The 19,851-nt window shown below is 41.5% G+C and overlaps 1 protein-coding gene across 1 annotated transcript in view; it reads left to right on the top strand.

Moving 5' to 3' along the window:
* The first annotated feature begins 1,342 nt into the window (after positions 1-1,342).
* The window catches only part of c8b (complement component 8, beta polypeptide), a 40,407-nt gene continuing 21,898 nt past the window's right edge, over positions 1,343-19,851 (top strand). Inside the window, exons 1-6 of the mRNA XM_053630160.1 lie at positions 1,343-1,424; positions 14,115-14,254; positions 15,479-15,577; positions 17,027-17,158; positions 17,949-18,068; positions 18,247-18,285. Coding sequence (XP_053486135.1) covers positions 1,358-1,424; positions 14,115-14,254; positions 15,479-15,577; positions 17,027-17,158; positions 17,949-18,068; positions 18,247-18,285 — 597 coding nt within the window. The 5' untranslated portion in view covers positions 1,343-1,357. The remainder of the gene's footprint in view (positions 1,425-14,114; positions 14,255-15,478; positions 15,578-17,026; positions 17,159-17,948; positions 18,069-18,246; positions 18,286-19,851) is intronic.

The raw sequence follows: 19,851 nt of genomic DNA, 5'->3' as shown, positions 1-19,851 counted from the left end.
GTTTTGGATCATGAGGAGATCCTTTCTTTCTCCACACTTTGGTAGAGGTTAATCTTGGTTCCAGTACTTTTGTGGCTCATTTCTGTATTTCTTTGGAAATTCCAATTTGGCTTTCTGATTCTTCCTGCCGATGAGTGGTTTGCATGTTGTGGACCTCCATATTTCTGCTCTCGAGGTCTTCAAAGAGTGGATTGTGATACCTTCACCCCTTCCCTGTAGAGGTTGTTGGTGATGTCATCAAATGCTGTTGTTTTCCTTAGCCGACCTGTTCCATGCCTGGTTGTTAAGTACACCAGTGTTTATTTCGTTCTTTTTCAGGACATTCCAAATTGTTGTATTGGCTATACCCAATGCTTTTGCAATGACTTTGATTGATTTCCCCTCTTTTCTAAGCTTCAAAATGGCTTGATTTTCTCCCACAGACAGCTCTCTGGTCTTCATGTGGGTTTATCCTTTTTAACAACAAGCACAGTCATCACAGGCAACACCTAGAGCTTAAACCAAGAGTAGACATTCAGAGCTACTAATTGTTTAAACAATCAATCTAACAGGGCACAGCTGGGCAACAAGAAACCTGGCAGTCGCATGTTCCAATATTTTTCCAAAGAGGTGCAATGTTCTAAGTTGTTTAACACATCTAGATATAAATATCAGGAAACGAAAGCTGAAATTCTGATCTATCACCTGATGTTTTTCTTTTAATCTCAAACGCAAATGTCTTCACTATAGCAAAAAACAAAACAAAAAACAACCCTTGCCCTTCCAGTACTTTCAAAGCACTAAATTACAGTCTGATCTACTTTTGAAGGTCACACATGAACCAACATTTTTGCTTCATTCATCATCCTTTAGAATGTTTAATCTTTTTTTTAGTCATATGCAAAAATGTGGACTTCGGTGTTGTGTTGATCCTTTAACAACAAGAATCACTTGTGAATAAATTGAATAGTTCCCAACTGATTCTCTTTTGAATTTGCAGGAAAACACTAACTTGCAGGAAAACACTAACTAATTGTTGAACTAGTACTTCAAACAATCTGAGTCATCCTCGATGGTCACATCCTGTGATAGCACTGATTCATAATGTTCTTTTCTGCCGTTCTGTTTGTCCCCAGTGCCTACAGGAAGGTTCTGTGATGCCACGTGAGTCAGAGCTCGGCTTCCTCTACGTGACAAGGTGTGAGCCACTAGACCTGAACTAGAGGGCTAAAGGGAATCCAAAAAAAAAAAAAAGAAAGAAGTTTGTTCTCTCAGGCTGAGAAGAGTGGACGAGCAGAACGAGAGCAGCATGCAGGACCGAGCATAGCCAGCTAGGAGACGAATCCATGCAGGACAAGAAGAAGCAGGACTCAGGAGGATGTCGACAGAGGAAGAAACACAACCAAGCATCAAAGCCAGCGTGAAACGGGAGTCCAGGAGGAAAGGTTCGAGTTGTTTTGTGTCTATCGTATAGTCTGTCATGTAGTATGGCTTCCATCATCAGCTAGTGCGTTTATGTTAATTTCGATGCGCTGCTTTAACGCTGTGATTTTATTGATGTTTTGAAGGTTTGGATGAGATGGAACAAAAGGAAATAAAGGGAAGGTCGATTAAGCACCAACTAAGCAAAAACATTCATGGAAGTCTTTTATTGGCCCAACCAGGGTTAACTTGAATTGGCACATTAAAATAGTTTAAGTTTATCTCTTTTAAGTAAGTCCCACCCCTCCTTGATGTGGACCTTAAATATACAGTGTTTTCTGTTCTATATTAAATTTGACATTTTGACTCCTTTAAAGACAAAGTCATGTTTTACATCTGCAAACTAGCGAGCTATGTATTCATCAGCCACAACAAAGCTTTATGTATTAATAGCAGCTTTCTGTGTTACATCCAAAACTGCACACTAGGGGGGATAAATACACAACATGGCCAAAAGTATGTGGACACCTGACCATTATACACATATGTACCCATTCCAAAAAACAGAGTCGGTTCCCCTTTGCTGTAATAATAACCTCCGTTCTTCTGAGAAGGCTTTGTGCTAGATGTTGGAGTGTGGCTGTGAGGATTTGAGCATTAGTGAGGTCAGGGACTGATGTTGGGTGAGGAGGAATGGGGTACGGTCAGCGTACCGGTTCGTCTCAAAGGTGTTCAGTGGGGTTGAGGTCAGGGCTCTGTGCAGGACACTTGAGTTCTTCCAATCCAACCTTGGCAAATCATGTCTTCATGGAGTTCACTTTGTACACAGGGACACTGTCATGCTATAGAACAGGTTTGAGCCTCTTAGTTCCAGTGAAGGTCCAGTTCTGATGCCCATTGTAAGTGCTTTCGGCGGTGAACAGGGGTCAGCATGGGAACTCTGATCGGTCTGCGGCTACTCAGCCGCATGTGCACCAAGTGCTTACCACTGCATACCGGGAACACCCCACAAGACCTGACGTTTTGGAGATGCTCTGACCCAGTCGTCTAACCATCGCAATTTGTCCTTTGTCAAAGTCGCTCAGATCCACTTGCCCATGTTTCCCATCAATAGACAGGTGCCATTGTAACGAGATAATCAGTGTTATTCATGTCACCTGTCAGTGGTTTGTCATTATTTGACATATGGAGCTCGTTTGATGATGTCTTTAAATGTTTTCAACTGACAATTAGCTACGTTTACACTTCCCAGAGGTGCGATCCATCTCCATGCTGGAAGTACAGTGTGTGCTTCCAAATCCTGCCACCTACTGCACTACACACATCTGGTTAAAGGTAGAACAGATTTTACTCGGCAGATTAATTAGCCTGCATGATTGACAGACTTCTTTCTTTTTTTAATTAGGAACACACAGCTATGTGGAAACTGACTAAGCACAGTAAAGTCCAGGGAAAATCTATCAAACGTGCATCAAGGTTTTAAACATATCGAGAGGAAATCAGGACACTAGTCAGACTCGAATAAGGATCACCGTGTCTCAAACTTGCTGACTTTGTTTCAAGGGTGCAAACATTGTGGGCTTCATGATTATAAACTCGTATGTATTAATTCAGTTAACCGGCACTTTACCAGCTAATTAGCCGTTTAGCTTTCCAGGCAACAAAGACATGGGACTGGTCAGCATATTGCAGCTTTTACTTGCCCAGTAGGCTCGCTAATGAATTTATTATTTTTTTCCCCACCTCAATTCAATGATTTGACTTAAGGGAGCCAGTGGAGTGAGACGGAGAAGGGAATAACATCTACATTTCGGTTGATTAACGAGTAGATGCCCTGGATCATAGTTATAACAGTGCAAGCTGGTAGAATCTGGTTGCTGGTGTCAGTATTATCTCATGCAGGCTGCTGTGGATCAGCGGACCATAAACGTCTGATTTACCAGATATAAGGACAGAAAAAGTACGAGAAACACTTCAAACAGGCTTTATAGGTGTGCGTGCGTGTGTGATTCAGGTGCCCTTCCATCTCAGTTTGCTGAGTCATCGGGCCGTATCAGGATTGAACTGGAATTGAAGTGACTCAGAGAGAGAAAAAGATAGAGGATGACCGTCTCACTTCAATCACTCACGCTCCTTCAGTCTCCTGTACTCTGTAATGAATAACAGCACTTCAGCGAGCAGTAAATCTGCAGAGAGCTGCTTCTCTGCTTCCCGGCTCCACCGGGGCTGTTTTACGGCTGCTGTCTTGTTCCTGCCCTGGCCATAGGGAAGAACATCGATCTGAGGAAAGCTATTACTCATGCAGGTGCTTTGGCTTTACACAGTGAAAGCTGAAGCAGTGCAGAGAGCATGAAGATCATGCTAATCAGCTCTGCTACAGGGATGAGAGATATGTATTACTTTCAAAAGAGCTCTTCACATCTGATATGAAATCTTCTGGTCATATTGAGATTCACCGCAGGATATGGTGGCCACTGATGAAAAGGACAGTCAGTAAACCTAAAGAAAAGCCTAATAAAAGACGTTCCAGTTATGTAAAATCCTTTATTATGGGTTGAATGCTGAATGTGTAGCGAGACGAGAGACCGGGAGAGAGGCGCTGTCTGAACGCTCTCTCACAATTAAGATCATCTTTATTCTTGCCTCACTGACAGTGTGATTTAAGAGTTCACTGTATTAGGCTGGCTTCAGCTTCATGGTTAAGTATTGATAAAAGCAATAGTGATACTGGCGCAAATAAAAAATGGCGATCCGCTGAACATTATCTAAGAGAAATAAAACATTTTCCACAGATTTTTTTCAGATAATGTAATAAGCATCTGGATACATAATCCACAGTTAGATTTATAAAACAATCTCATATATAAATCTGAGACAAGCAAGGGCTGTTTCAGTATGTGATTAGCAAAAGGGTTAGCTTTAAAGATGAATTTCACTGTGGTGGCAGGTACGTACAGTGGGGGAAATAAGTATTGGACGCGTCAAAATTTTTTCAGTAAATATATTTCCCATGAGGTGCGCACAGTGGCTTAGTGGTTAGCACGTTCGCCTCACACCTCTAGGGTCCGGGGTTCGATTCCCACCGTGGCCCTGTGTGCGCGGAGTTTGCATGTTCTCCCCGTGCTGCGGGGGTTTCCTCCGGGTACTCCGGTTTCCTCCCCCAGTCCAAAGACATGCATGGTAGGCTGATTGGCGTGTCCAAAGTGTCCATAGTGTATGAATGGGTGTGTGAGTGTGTATGTGATTGTCCCCTGCGATGGACTGGCACCCTGTCCAGGGTGTACCCCGCCTTGTGCCCGATGCTCCCTGGGATAGGCTCCAGGTTCCCTGTGACCCTGAAAAGGAGTAAGCGGTAGAAGATGGATGGATATTTCCCATTTTTTTAAATTCCCTATTCACATGAAAATTTCACCCAATGAGGTGAAAATCGGATACAGATGTATTTCAAAACTTCTGAATCTTCCAGTAAGCACCATTGGGGTTGTTATCTACAAGTGGACAAATACAGATGCCTTGTCTCGTTCACTGAGGCTGACAGATACAGAGGTCATGTGTCCTTCACTGAGGTTGACAGAGATGTCGTGCATCCTTCGTTGAAACTGTCAGGCACACAGGTCACACCTTTACTGAGACTGACAGACACAGAGGTCAAGCCGCCTTCACAAAGACTGACAGGTAGAGAGGCCACTTCATTGCACATTCAGTCAATCCATACCATAAATATCTAATCTGATACACAATATCTGATTTGAACTCAAACGGAATTGAACAGGAAAGCAGGAACACCAACCTCAATAGCACCGGCTGCAGACACCAACATGCTTTGATTTAATGTTTGATGAGGTGTCAGAACTGGTCACACAGTGTGAGGCTAACAATCTCACACTGAACATCAGTAAGACCAAGGAGATGGTTGTGGACATGAGGACGGGTGAGCGTTTCTATCAGCCACCACTGATCGGAGACTCTGAGGTAGCAAGAGTGGTTCCTTGGTGTCCACATTTGTGAAAACCTCAAGTGGATGGAGGACACGGTGCAGGGGGTAAGAAAGGCCAATCAGAGAATGTACTTCCTTCAGAGACTGAGGAAGTTCGGCACGTCACTACAAATACTCCACAAGTTTTACAGATGCGCTGTAGGGAGTGTGTTAACCTGCTGTATCGCTGTGTGGTCTGGCAACAGCACAGCACATGACTGGAAGGCACTACAGAGGGTGATCAGGCTGGCCCAGAAAATCACAGGGACAGATCTCCCCTCACTGCAGGACATCTATAATAAAAGAACCTACAAATGGGCTAGCAACATCATCGGCTTCCCCACCCATCCCACCCATAAGTTCTTCACCCTCGTGAAGTCTGTCAAGCAGTACCGGAGTACTGCAGCCAGAACATCCAGGCTCTGGAGCAGCTTATATCCACAGGCCATCAGACTGATCCACTAACACTTCCACCGGGGCCGTGATGATAACCGCAAACCCTTATAAGCATGGTCACTTTACACTTTACGTGTATTACATCCGTTTTTTATTTACTGACTGAATTTTTTTATATACTTTTAAACTGTGAAAATGTTCTTATTTTTATTGTTCTTATTGTGTATTGTGTTCAATTCTGTTGTGTTTCTTGTCTTATTGTATTATATTGTACTCTTATGCCCTTTTACCCTGCTGTCTTGAGAGGAATGGACGAAATACGAACTTCATGACATTACCAAGTACATATGACAGTAAAGATCTTGAATCTCGATTCTTGCTTTGATATCCCCGAGCTGTGCGCTGAGCAGTCAGTGTGTACCTGTGTGTGCTGCTCTCTCTGCCCGCTATAGGAAATGCCTCTCATCCATGAATGCCTTCCATCTCCATAGCAACTGTTGCTCTCTGACAGGAACCCTTGAAAAAAGATGACTCAGACTCACTCAGACTTACCACACAAACACATTCGGTATCAAAAACATGACTTGATGGTGAACAATCAGGCATCTGAAACCTACGATAATGATATGCACCAATTCTCCATTGAACCTGTGAATGTAAATAGGAATCGTTGTGTGTTTCAATGCGAGTAGCTTTTCTCTTCATGTATAAACATTAGCAGGAACTGTAAACACATGGTGAAGCCAGATGGCTGACACAGGTGTACATTTGACTTGCGTACTTTAATATTGCCCATCTCCTAAGGGCTGTTAAATCATCTTCGCAGTGAAGGAGCACCCCAGATATTGAATTTTATCAACTTGAAATAGAACTAGTTCGACCTGAAATGGGGGTGTGTTAATGTGCTTAATGTGACACATGCAGTGTTTAGTGTGTTTGAAGGAAAACCTGGTGTGTTCTCCACCTTGCTGTGGATCCTCAGGCAGGTGAGAACACAGCAATCACACTCTGCGTCCTGAGAGCGTCTGAGCAAGGTGGTCTCGGGCCATTTCCAAGTGACTTCTAGGGTGGTTTGATTGCAGTGAGATGAAACTGTAGGATTGCAGAAATGCCACGTGTTCTCGAGAGTTTCAACAACAAACAAAGAGAGAGAAAAACACCGGACGTGATACGCAAAGTGTTTTAAATGAGTTCCGCCTTGTGCCCGATGCTCCCTGGGATAGACTCCAGGTTTCCCCGTGACCCTGAAAAGGATAAGCGGTATAGAAGATGGATGGATGGATGGATGGATTTTAAAACCCGTGAGAGACCACAGACATAAGGACAGTTTCAACCGATTTTTAACATTATAATCAGCACGCACACACTAGACGATTCGGCCAGACCGCGAGACCACGCACCTGTCGATTGTAGTATCGATTTCGCAGACACGAGAACTCACAGCAACTCGCGTTTTATCAAATGTGACTTCAGAAGAAAAACAAACATGGAGGACGATCGACGTTGTCAGCTGGCTGTCCTGGCGTGTGTTATATTTTGCAGTGAAATACTAAAAATTTGGGCCCGTGCCTGTGCGTTGTCGGCCCTGTTGTGATAGTTCCTACAGAACACATTATAAAGGCACTCGCACTGTTGCCATAGTTATACAAGTCGATCTTCTTTTTCTATACTACACGTTCGTGGCATGTTAGTGGCTGCCATGTTTCCGTTGTAAAAGCACACAACACCTGCTTGGTGACGCTTGCTCGCTCTCACTGGCTAAGAACACGCTATACGGAAGTAAAGTCGCCGGCTGAGATATCGTGAAATAAGACTGTAGTCGTATCGCCCGCCCCAAAACATTAGCATTTGGTGATTCCAGTCTGGAATTTCACGTATAACGTGAAATGTACTTCTTAGTGTAGTAAATATCATAAACCCTGCTGATAGGGATTTTTATTTTCATTTTAGGAGTTAAAATGAAAAAAGGTTACAAGAACAGATCTGTGTTCAGAAATGTTCAGTTTGTTGTCATTCATAGACAGATTAAAAGTAGAAATAAAGCATGACGCTTGTTGTTAAGACATGCTGCTAAATGTAACTCTACACTTTCTCTCTCTCAGCCTATATAACTGTGGGGGAGAGGCATCAAATCATTGAAATGTCAACTCAATATAGTGTGATACAATCATTTGTATTGCCATACACTGGTAATATAATAAAAGTTCTACATATACCTCTACATCGAAACCAATTTTGATAGGAAACTACTGTAACTGAAACTGAAACTACAGAAATATATATTAAACAATAAGTACTATTATCTAATGCATACTAGCATAAATTCAACACTGAAAAGGAAAGACAAAAAAAATATTCTTTTAAATGTTGACAACTTTTACAGTTTTATTAATTCAATACAAAATTTTCTTTCTTCCAAACAGTTTGCAGTTAAAAAAACAAAACAAAAGATCTCTCACAAAAGTGTATTGTGACATAATTATCATGAAATCATCATATTGCCCAGCCCTAATCCAAATTATTTAAATAGTTTTTCTTTCTTTGTGTATGTGTTTTTTTTTTTGTTTGTTTTGTTTTTTTTAAATAGAAAGTTCACTGGAAAGGTTCATAGAGCAACTCTGGTTGAGACTAGAGGTGTAGATCAGAACTTTGATCTTGCGGGATGAAACAAAATTGTGAGTGGGAGGTTATCTTCATGTTGGTGTGAACTATTCAGATATGAACCTTCAGGCTCAGACCATGCCCACTTCCAAAGACTTACAGATTCAATTTTATTTGTATAGCGCTTTTAACAACGGACATTGTCACAAAGCAGCTTTTTGAAATATATAAATTTTTACATTTATAAACGTATCCCTGATGTGCAAGCCAGAGGCGATGGTGGCTAGAAGAAAAAAAAAACTCCCGGAGAATACACGAGGAAGAAAAGTTGAAAGGAACCAGACTCAAAAGGGAACCCATCCTAATATGGGTGACATCGGATAGTGCGTTTGTAAATACTTCCCCGTCTAAAACTATATACTATATAGTTCAAAAAGAATTCATTATAATTTTAACTTAAAGTCTATTGTATTGAAGTTTCATCAAATTTTCAACTATGGAGACTTGAGTGTTGTTCATAGTAATTGCAGCACAGTCCAGAACGAGTGACGACCGAAGAAGTTCCAAGTCTCTCATCCTTCTGGTCTGGATTTGCTTTGGGGCTGTAGTTGTGCCTGGAGAACCGCTGATGCTGGATGAATTCCACACTCAAACTTGTAACACAGCTTACTATTTGGAAACAGAAACATCAGAGGGCCGTGCTGCTAATTAGGGTGAGAAGGTGACACTAATGTATTCCACGTTGGACATTTGGGCAGCATAATAAGCAGACAGGCGTCCACGCTGCTTCTCCCTGGCATGAGAAAAGAGCTCCTCATTAAGTCCGGGGTGGAGTGCTTGGTTTTCATTAGGCTGAATATCTTTTTGATGTTAAAGAAGGAGATCTTTTATTGCATATTTTCTCTGCATCTCTCAAACCGACAAACCGTTCTTTCTTGTCGTCTCCTAATTTGTAATGACGAGTACCAATGACTTCTTTGCCGTACAGAGTTCTGGTGATTCACCTCACGGCGGCGGAGAGGTCAGTGAGCTCCAGTGCCAGAGCTTGTCCTCCTGAACCGAGCCGCCTCTTGCCAAACTCCGCTATCCGGAGGGCTACTTGTTCATTCCCGCCCATCTGCTGCCATCTGTCCAGTTCTCCTGCCATCACGGTGCTGCTGTCTCATTTGAAGTTGGCCAGCATTCTTCATGTAATAGGGTGATGGGATTTTCTCAGTGGGAGCTGGATTCAACCCAGTAGAAGCAGATCATTGCTCATTTTCTCTTTGCAACGGCTCGAAAAAATCCATCAGGAACTCTGCGGTAAACATATGGAGTTCTGCTGTTTGAATTATTGAAGTTAAACTGCTTGGTGAATGAAAAGATGTGTCCTTCCATGTTTTATTGGATTATTCACTTCACTTGTCATTCATTCAGTAGAGTGCTGAGCAGGGGCTATACATATGCTGATATGCTGTTAGCGCTGATTTAGACTTTTGTATTTTATTGACCATTGCACACTGGGCTCGGCCTGGCAGTGAGGGATTTTTTTTTTTTTTATGACTCCCTTCCTGCTTTCTTCCACTATATCACTGTAACACCAGGAAGATGATACAGGACGCTACAAAACAAAACAAAACCAATCTAGAGCATAATCGCCGAGCACATTTTCAGCTCTACATGCCCCTGAGGCAAATTTTTTTTTGTTGTATTTGGTTTGTTTAATTATGTACAGTGTGAAAAATAAACTAAATAACCAACATGTATCCATTTCACGCTGATTTGGACTCCGAAAATAGATTCATTCTACTACATACTACATACTTCTACATTATACTACAATCACTTTAGTTGATAGTATAGTAGAATGATACAAAAGAAAAGAAATTATAATGTTTGGTGTAAGGTAGGACACACAGGTGTGTACACTCAGCATGTTCTTTATTAGGGGTATTCCGGAAATTACATTCATAATATACTCCATTATAAGTGTCATTATACCATCGGACAGGATTAAGCAGGGTTAATCTACGATCATAATCGTCAAAGTAAATGGAATAGAAATATGAGATAGGAAGAGCGGGGCAGGCTTTGGAAAATGTAAGGGAAACACTGAGGGTTTAAATACACAAACTAATCAAGAGACAGCAAGAAACAGGAGAGTACAATCAGGGAAACAAATCAATGACAAGACAGGGGAAGAGAGAGAAAAATCTGGCAACCTCGGAGGTGTGCACTGATCCAAATGCTGCGCTCAGAAAATACAATTAAGCATGTGTATAACCTGAATCGGAATACTTTCACTGTGTAAATATTTACATCATTTTGAAGTTAAGTCACCACCTCGTGGTGCTGGTCATCGTTGGAGCTGATACACAAAGTGGATAGTTGTGACATAAGTACTAAAAAGTGATACATGTGTTTAAATTCAGTGGTGGAATCCCATCTCCTGGAGAGTTTTGTGTAGATTTTATTTTGAACTTTAATTTGACATAATCATAGATTCATGGGGAGATTGTCCAAATCAGGTGTGTAAGATTGCAGTTACTAGTTGTACCATTGTGCAGGAGTTACTCGACAGCTATGTTTGGGATCAGATGCTTAACTCAAGTTCAACCCTTCACCCCCCCTGCCCAACATTAATCTTTATTATCCCCTACATCTTATTTCCACTCCTTCTACGCACAAATGCATGCATGCCACCTGGAGCGTCCCTAAGCACGCGAAGGTCTTGTGTATATCTGTTGCCACATTTATTGTACTTATGTACAGTCACTGAAACCCAAAAGCACTTATTTAATGTATTTTCAAAGAATCTTTATTACCGTTGTATTGCTATTTTACTTTAGTAAGAGATTTATCACTAAAAAAGTGAACAGAACAGGAACTTTCAGTAATCCTGCATAATTGATGGTTTAATATCAAGGTTCAAAAGACACACAGCTTAGCAGATTAAAGGGTTTTATAGCCGTATGAACACCCCTGTGATGCAGTTCAGCAGCAGGTTATTGTTGTTTGGCTGGATTTCATTATTTATTTATTTTTTTTACACTCCTCATTCTCTGTAATGGTTCTGAATGCTGCCTGAAGTTCTAACAATCTTTTAAGTGGTGTGAGATGACCTGCAGTTAGTTTAGGATTAAACCCCGGAGCTCTGTGATGTCTGATTGATTTACATTACTGTGTTCACTGAGCCTTAATGTTGGATGGAGGCTAACAGAGCATGAAAAGGCCCTGATGCCCATATGTTCCTTCTGAGCTTTCTCAGCCTGCTAATGAGCCGCTGGATTTATTACAACTAGTTATACGTATTACGGTTAACTATTTAGATCACTGTTTATATCACTGTACATTTTCCACACGCTGGTGTGGGTCAGTACCTGCGTGAGGTATTCATGGTTTTTGGCATGTGTTAAGAGCTATGGGGGAACAAAAATGTGGACCATTTGGACTCGCTGGATTTGGGAATACTGGTCTGAACAAAGGAAATTCAACTCAGCTAGCAGTAACAATAATTGAGGACCTTAATTAGACTACTTAAAGACTACTGATTGTAGAATGGCTTGAAACACACACATGCTCGCAAGGGAATAAATCCGAGGGCTTTTTTTTTGTTTTCTGTTTAAATGACACGAGCATGGGTACCGTCTCCATGCATGGGTACTGTTTAGAGGCCTGTTTGTTGTGCTCCTGCATCCTGTTATTGATCGTGTACACCGGGGACGCTGTAAATTAATGCTTTCTGACACAGCAAAGTATTCGGGACTGAGGAGTTTGTACGTTTTGCAGTTTCTCAGTAACACGATCTTCATGAACATAAAAATCTCCAATGAGAGAAAAAAAAGATTAATGACTGTTTCCAGCTGCTATATAACGTAAGCGATAACAGGAACTATCTTCATTATTAAATTGTAAATAGAAACTGACTGATACAATGCATTTTGTTGTGTAAAATTGGTCATACAAATAAAATTGTAAATGTTGGCAAATTGGAGTGATGTAAGAATTTGAGATGAGCTTGGAGAGGAAAATAATCAACTTCAGGGTGGTCACATTAACTCTGCTTCATCACACCATCTGCTTGTTGACTATTTCCTGTAGCAGCATGCTAATCAGATCCATGTGGATTCATCTGATTTGTCTTCAGATGGATTAAACACCAAAGAAATGGTACTGCAAAATAAGTAAATAAATAAATAAATAAAAAGTCACAACTGAACTCAAGAATGTGCTTAGTTTAACCCGCATCGTGTGTTTTGGGTTTAAACCATGTTGAAATTCATCCGCAAAGACGGCCACGGCATTCAGAAAGGAAGTGGATGATAATCCGTCCCTCCCGGATGTCGTGATTTCGCTATCACAGAAATGAACGCGAAATCGAGCAACAAGAGTGCCATTTTTACGCAGATTTGGGCCAAGACACGTAATGTGACGTCATCACAACGCGCATTCCGCCAAAGCCCTCTTCCGTTCATGTGCGTTGAACATAAGAACAGTCTCATTTACCAACAAAATAAGCTGCAAAATTAAGCATCAAGCAACAAAATGTGCAAAATCCTGTACAGACTGAATAATCATTCAGATGTAAACACATTTTATTGAATTGCTTACATTTTTTACTATTTCTTTTGTTGTTTTGTTTGTATTTTTTTTTTTACTCGTTTGCCCGATGCTTTTTATCCAAAGTGGCTTCCATTTCAGACAGGATACAGCTGTGCAGATGAGGGTTCAGGGGCTTGCTCAGGGGCTCAGCAGTGGCAGCTTGGCAGTTCCCACACTCCCCTCATCAGCTCTTTCAGCTCCTGACCGAGTTATTTTGCATTTAGTAATGTAGCGGATCAACAGTCAGGCTGATCAGCCGAGGGTTAAAGGCCTTGCTCAAGGGCCAAACAGCTTGCTGGTGCCAAGAATCAAATTCTCAACCAGCCAATCAGCAGTCCATAACGCTTATCGACTGAGCCACTGCTGCCAGATAATTCCTCTTGCAGGATGTTGGGTTGCTCTTGGCTGCTCTCTCATTAACCTGCGTTTATATGGGTAGTTCTGTCGCACTTACAGCAAGGATCTCATTGTCCTGATCAGAAATACTGGACTGTTCAAAGACTTTGTGTCCCATATTATATATGTGGCATTGATGTGCGCTAGCATGTCTTTTCAGAGACCTCCAAAAGCATTGCAAGCAGTGTTTGCACTCCTGAGATTAATGTTTCTTTCTTTTTTCGTCTTCTTTACAGCCTGCTAGACATGTCTGCAATCTTATCGTTCCGTTCACAGGATGACACACGTCATACTGTTTATCCTTTTCTCCTTAGATACATGTGAACTGTTAACGAGACAATCTAGTTCCTGTTATTACTTTCATTAAAGCGGCTATAAACAGTCTTACTCAACAGCCTTTCTTTTTCTCTCTACAACACTCCTCTGTCCCGAAGAGGTCGGAAATCCTAAAGCCACAGCTTTACCTCTGTCCGTTACGAAGCTCTTACGGAAAACATCACCATGTCAGTTTTGTTTTCGTTTTTAAATCCGTTCCTATGGAACGTTCACTGTACAACTTCCTGCGAATGAGCTGTTACTATAGAAACGATAATGCATTAGAACGTGTGACTTGATAGAAACCTGTGATTTGCAGCTGCGCTACTGTCAGAAGATGAATCAACACCCAGCCGACATCCAGAATTCAACAGCGCAGTGGTATAGGAGTTACTTTGTCCTGCTGTATGGTTTCTCTATGAACCTCTCTCTTTTTCCCCCCATTCAGGTCAGAACCGCAGCGAGCAGGCTCTGATAAAGCGCTTCAGAGGCGATGGGGTACGCTACAAAGCCAAGCTGATTGGAATTGACGACGTGTCCGCGGCACGTGGAGATAAACTCTGCCAGGACTCCATGATGAAGCTGAAGGTACGGCTCGGTGAAGAAAACCGCGTTTCGTCAAGCGTTCACATCAGAACGAATGGAACAGGAACGCTTGAGTTTCAACATGTTAACGCTAGACATGTTCATGCGCGAGCTTTAAAATTAAAATCCTACAGACTTTAAGTCCTCCTCTTTGATGATCTAAAGACAAAAAGAAAGTCTACGTTACAGGCGCGATGCACGTGTGCCGTCGTGCTCCGAGAGAGAGCTTTGACATTTAAGTGAGTGGTTGATACTGCCTACTCGGCATCACGCCCTCAGAACCATGCTGTTAACGGATGTGTTCGTGTGGAAAGAGCTGCTACTACAATAGCGCTAATCCACGGGCAGCCCGTCATCTGACGGCTGAAATGCATTCTTCCACGCTTTTTTGTTCCTCTGTCAAACTTCAGCCATGCTCTGACAGGTCAGCTCATTAATGACAGCTTAGCTTGATCATATAGACACACCCTACAGATCGAGTGTGTCTCTGTGAGTGTTTCTGAGAGTGTGTTGGAAGTTTGGAAACATTCAAGCTTTATTTGCTTCTGAATGGCCTGTTCCTATTTTTATACCACAAGATGACTCGTTTTCTGCTTCGCTGACGCCTCACAGAATAACCGTCAACCCGAATGCTTTGAATTGTCTAGCTGATAAGCTAATAACCACCGTGGTGCTTTTGGGAAGCAGAGCTGCCAATTTACAGAAAAATAATAGGAGACATGGTGGAATATGTTATGTGTAACTTAAGCAATGCTTATAACTAACTAATGAGCAGGAGCGGCTGATGTCACTCCTGTGTGCTAGCAGAGCGAAGCCTCACTCTGTTCTTTTAAAGATAAAAAGACATCAGTATGAGGTTTCATTTTTTGGGCATCCGTATTCACACCCACATCAGCTTATATGAAAGGTTATTGATTAACATATTTGATGTTCAGAGGAAATACCTATACAGACTCAGATATCACAAATGCTGCAGCCTAATACACTTTAAGTGTGTGTGTGTGTGTGTGTGTGTGTGTGTAAAATAACTTGCCCCACATCGTTTTTATTATACCGTTGATGAGACCTCGTGATATTGATTATTTATTGAACTGTTAATTTAATATCACAACCAACCATCACTGCTAATGAGTGAAACTTTCCCTTTTCTTACAGTTCTTGCTTTTCTTTCGCTTGTTCTTTATCCTCCATCTTTTTTTCTTTTTTTAAAAAATACTTTTCCCACAGGGTATTGCTGCTTCGGCTCGATCCAAAGGAGAGCACAAGCAGCGCGTTTTCTTAACCGTCTCCTTCAATGGCATTAAGATCTACGACGAGAGATCCGGGGTGGGTCTTGACTGCTTTCACACTGGCAAAGATGGAGTGACATTACTCAGTCCTTTCTCAAATCTGGGTAGAACGCACTATAAAGGTTTATAAAGACATCGACGTTTAGAAAGCTCTCGGAACAGGTCGTAAGCAATGAAGCTATTTCATTTGTTTATCGTTGATTTTTTCCAAGGGGTACTGAGCTGGTATCTGTTTTCCGAGCTGATTCAGACCTGAGTCACCGCTACTGCTCAAAATTTTGGGCTTCCGGACTGCTGCCCAATTTTTTTATTAAACTAGTGTTTGTTGATGTCGAAATTGAAACTCAGATCGTTTTACTTTTGTATATTGTAACACATCGAATCAGAGTGAAGTTTACGATTTTGTCGTGTAGAGGTGCCAACACTTACAGGATACACAAGAAAACTACAATTTTCTTGTTTAGATCAAACGCAAATAAAAGCCAATTCACTGAAAGGGAAAGGGCGCAGGACGTAAAAGACGTGCATTTGTTTCCGATTGCGGTTACTTTTGCTTTGGGCCAACTTTATCTCTATAAACTTTGCCCTGTGGATTTCTGAACCTGCTTATTGAGCCAATAGAAAGCGAGAAGGCGGTTTGTTGGAGCTGGTCGGTAAAAATAACGTAGATGCTCCTAAAAACCCAGCAGACCAAAGTGTTTATAGGACACATCGTGTTGATTACTTGAGATTAGAGAAAGATTTCATATTAATCGTGAAAGTTAAGGGTCGTTCAGATGGCTTCCTAAAGGGCTTCTACTCTGAAGAATGCATTATGGTGCTAGACAGACCCGCTGGTTTTACCGTGTTAGTATGTAGTGTATTTAACTGAATCCTAATGTAGGATCACTTTAATATATCGAACTATATTTTTGGGGGTAATCTTTTACGTATATTAGCTAACTAGATTTTTTGTAGATGGTGGATGAAAACAGAGTGAGCAATGTAGTGGCTAACATTGTGAGTTACCCTGTACTTTCAAAACCAAATTAAGCAGTGGTAATTCCCTGAAGACAAAGTAGAATTTTAATCCGACAGGGTTAATAAGACTTAATTAAACCCCACGTGGGTATGATCATGAATTATGTATGAGATATAGTCACGCTTAAAGAGAAAGTGTTTAGAAACACCTCATTTGAGCTTTAAAATATTAATCTGGATTTGAAGCTCGCTGGACCGAGTCCAGTTTCATTAACAGTAATGATGGCTTCCCTCGCTAGGACTCTCTCTTAGCATGATGTACTGCTTTCCTTCTCCAGGCTGACAGCCACATAGCTCAGACCTCCTTGCATCCTCATTAATCACAGTTAATTAGCCCAAACTCCAGCGTTTTTTTTTTTCTTTTCTCTCTGTTATTAGCCATCATTATAGTAATCAGTAAAACCACTAATTTAATGCTGGTCATTTCACTGTGAATGGTGTCATAATGGACAGTTTCAACCCACAGGTATTACAGCATCACCATTCTGTGCACGAAATCTCCTACATCGCCAAAGACACCAGAGACCACCGTGCCTTCGGCTATGTCTGTGGGAAAGAGGGAAACCACAAGTTTGTGGCCATCAAGACAGTCCATTCAGTGAGCTGCCATGTTTTTCTAATCTAACAGAGTTTCTTCTTTTTTTTTTTTTAAACCCCTTTAACCATCTCTAGCTACTGGTGTCCTATTATTAGCTCGGGGCTTTGTTGGTTCTTTTGGCCTGGGTCTGAAGTGATTTAATAAAAATGCAGATGTGTTTGTTGCTCAGTATTGGTGCACTACATACTCCAAATCTGTTTAACAGGTGTGCGCTGGGTTTTTTTTCTCTTTTTCTTATAGTGTGAGTCATACAGTACATCTGTCCAATTCAATTCAATAGTAACTGTGCATCATAACACCACCGTGCCCATTGATTATTTCCCTTATAACAGCAAAACATTGTTTTATTCCTTACTTTATTCTGGACAAACCTGTGCTTAAAGCCAATGCAGAAAACATACCGTGGGGTTCATGTATACAAATCTCTAGCTGGCGCGTTCAGTTGATTAGAAAACATTTCTGTCAACCGTATTTTCAACAAAAGCCCATCTTTAAAGTAAAAAAAAAAAAATTAAAATTCCACAGACGCATATCAACATGACATTGACCAGTTGTAGATCGACGAGGCTTTTATGGGTGAAGAAATCTACAGATGACATTTGACCGTGAATTGATTACATGAAGAATAGAAGAACTTCAATTTCAAAATAAAGACTATTCTGAGATGTACTGCAAAACACTAAAATGGTGTTTAGGGGAAAAAAAGAGAAAAAACCCCAGAAAACCATAACGTATAAAGGTGGTCCCTTCGGCACGATGCTCTTATCCACGCTCTGCTTCTTTTCCGTAGGCACAGCCTTTGATTCTGGAGCTGCGCGACCTCTTTACACTCATCTATGACCTGAAGCAGAAGGATGACGGGGAGAAGAAGGCACAGAAAGCAAAGCACTGCGAGCAGGCTGTTTATCAGGTTCAGACAATGCCATTCATTTCAAGAGTGCTTCATTCAACCGTGTTATTAATGACTGGAAAAACCTTAAATGTCAACTAGAATGTCTAGCTTAAATGTTATAGGGGCTTAGATATTTTGAGATGTTCTTAAAGCTTATGTTTTAGAATCCACCTTCTTATCCCACTGTGTGTCACAGACGATTCTCGAGGACGACACTGATGACCCAGTGTATCAGGTAATCGCAGTCTTTTGTTACACAACCTAAGATTACATATCACCGAATCAGAGACACCCAACTGCAGCACTGCACAGTTCAGTGTTTTCCCTACCAAATCATCTCGAGATCCAAAACTATGCAGTGGTGTGCTCCTCCAGGACTGGAGCTGGTTCCCTTCATTTTCTGCAAACTCCATGTTTTGTTTTAGCTTTACGTCCACTGTTATATTTAGTGCGTTTTCATTAGACGGCCACTTGAGTAGTTGAATTTTCCTGATGCGTTATACTTTTTTTTTTGTTATAGAGTGTACATCAATGTGCACTCATGTATTGGTAAAAGCTGGGAAGTGTCAGCCAATGCACTTTGACCTTTACTCTTGAAACCCCAGTGCTCTTTCACTCAAACTGAATACGTAGTTCTCGTAGACACTCTGCAAATTTTAGTTTCTCTCATGAACTATCATATTTGTCTGCTCATTTTCTTTAAGGAATATTCATATGACCAGGGCTAATATAATGATTTTTGGGGAGAATTCTAATCATTTCCTATGTGCCATTATTTTAGTTCCCTTTATAGGACGAACAGTTCAGCTAATAATACAAGTATAGAGATTATAGAGAAGGTAATTGTCCTAGAACTCAGACAGTCTGGTCCCTCTAGTATTGTTCTTCTGCCAGCCAGAGATATAACACGTCTTTGGCAGTTGGTTCAACTCTGCACAGGGCCTCCAGCACTGGATTATACGGCGTACAAGGTGTTTGGCCCAGCACTTTGTATGGCCTACCATGTCATCTACATATGCTGCAGCATAGTGGTGGTGGGGCCTCAGGACAAAGTTCCAAAGCTTTTGGAAGATCACACAGTGGAGTGTGAAATAAATAGTCTGCTACTGCTCCAGTCTGCTGGCTCCTGGACCCGCACTGAGATGAATCAAGACTTTCTGTAAGTGCGCAGTTCTAAAAGTCATCACAAAGCCTGATCCTGACTAGGTATTCACATTGCCACATCCAGCAAATCTTGGGGCTTTTGTGTGTAAGTGGTAGGAAGCCTTTGCATGAGTAGAGCTGGCATTGGTGGCCATTGAGGGGTTTGGTGATCTTGCTCTGGAGTATCTTCACAAGGCTTATACATCGACATTGGGTTCCTAGGAGTGTTTAGCGGCTTACATTGGGCTTGAAGAGAAGTCAAAGTCTTGGCTCACCCTATTTTGTGGGACGTATTGGGTTTAGAACATGGAGGAAACCATCCATTGCCATGTAGACCCAGACCAGAGTATTGAGGGACGGCACTGGTGAGTGTCAGGCCCAAATATAGCCAGATATTAATGACAGGCTTCTTGCACTTTCTTGACCCTCAGCAGAATGTTAGCGTATGCTTCGACATCAGCTGTCAGCTGTTTTTTTGGTGAGCCGACTCTGCCTTGTCTGTCAGGGTTCTTGACTATATTCTTACAGACCTCTGTGAGATCTGTGAGTGACCTTGACCATGCGTCCAACTCTTACATAACTGCTGCTGCAGTATAGATATTTCTACAAAGTCTGTTACACTACACTAGAAGATGCACCTTGGGTATGTAACAGACCA

This window comes from Ictalurus furcatus, chromosome 7 (assembly GCF_023375685.1).
Source record: "Ictalurus furcatus strain D&B chromosome 7, Billie_1.0, whole genome shotgun sequence".
Classification (NCBI taxonomy): domain Eukaryota; kingdom Metazoa; phylum Chordata; class Actinopteri; order Siluriformes; family Ictaluridae; genus Ictalurus; species Ictalurus furcatus.
The sequence above is the reverse complement of the archived record's forward strand: the minus strand, read 5'-3'. Positions and strand labels throughout refer to the sequence as shown.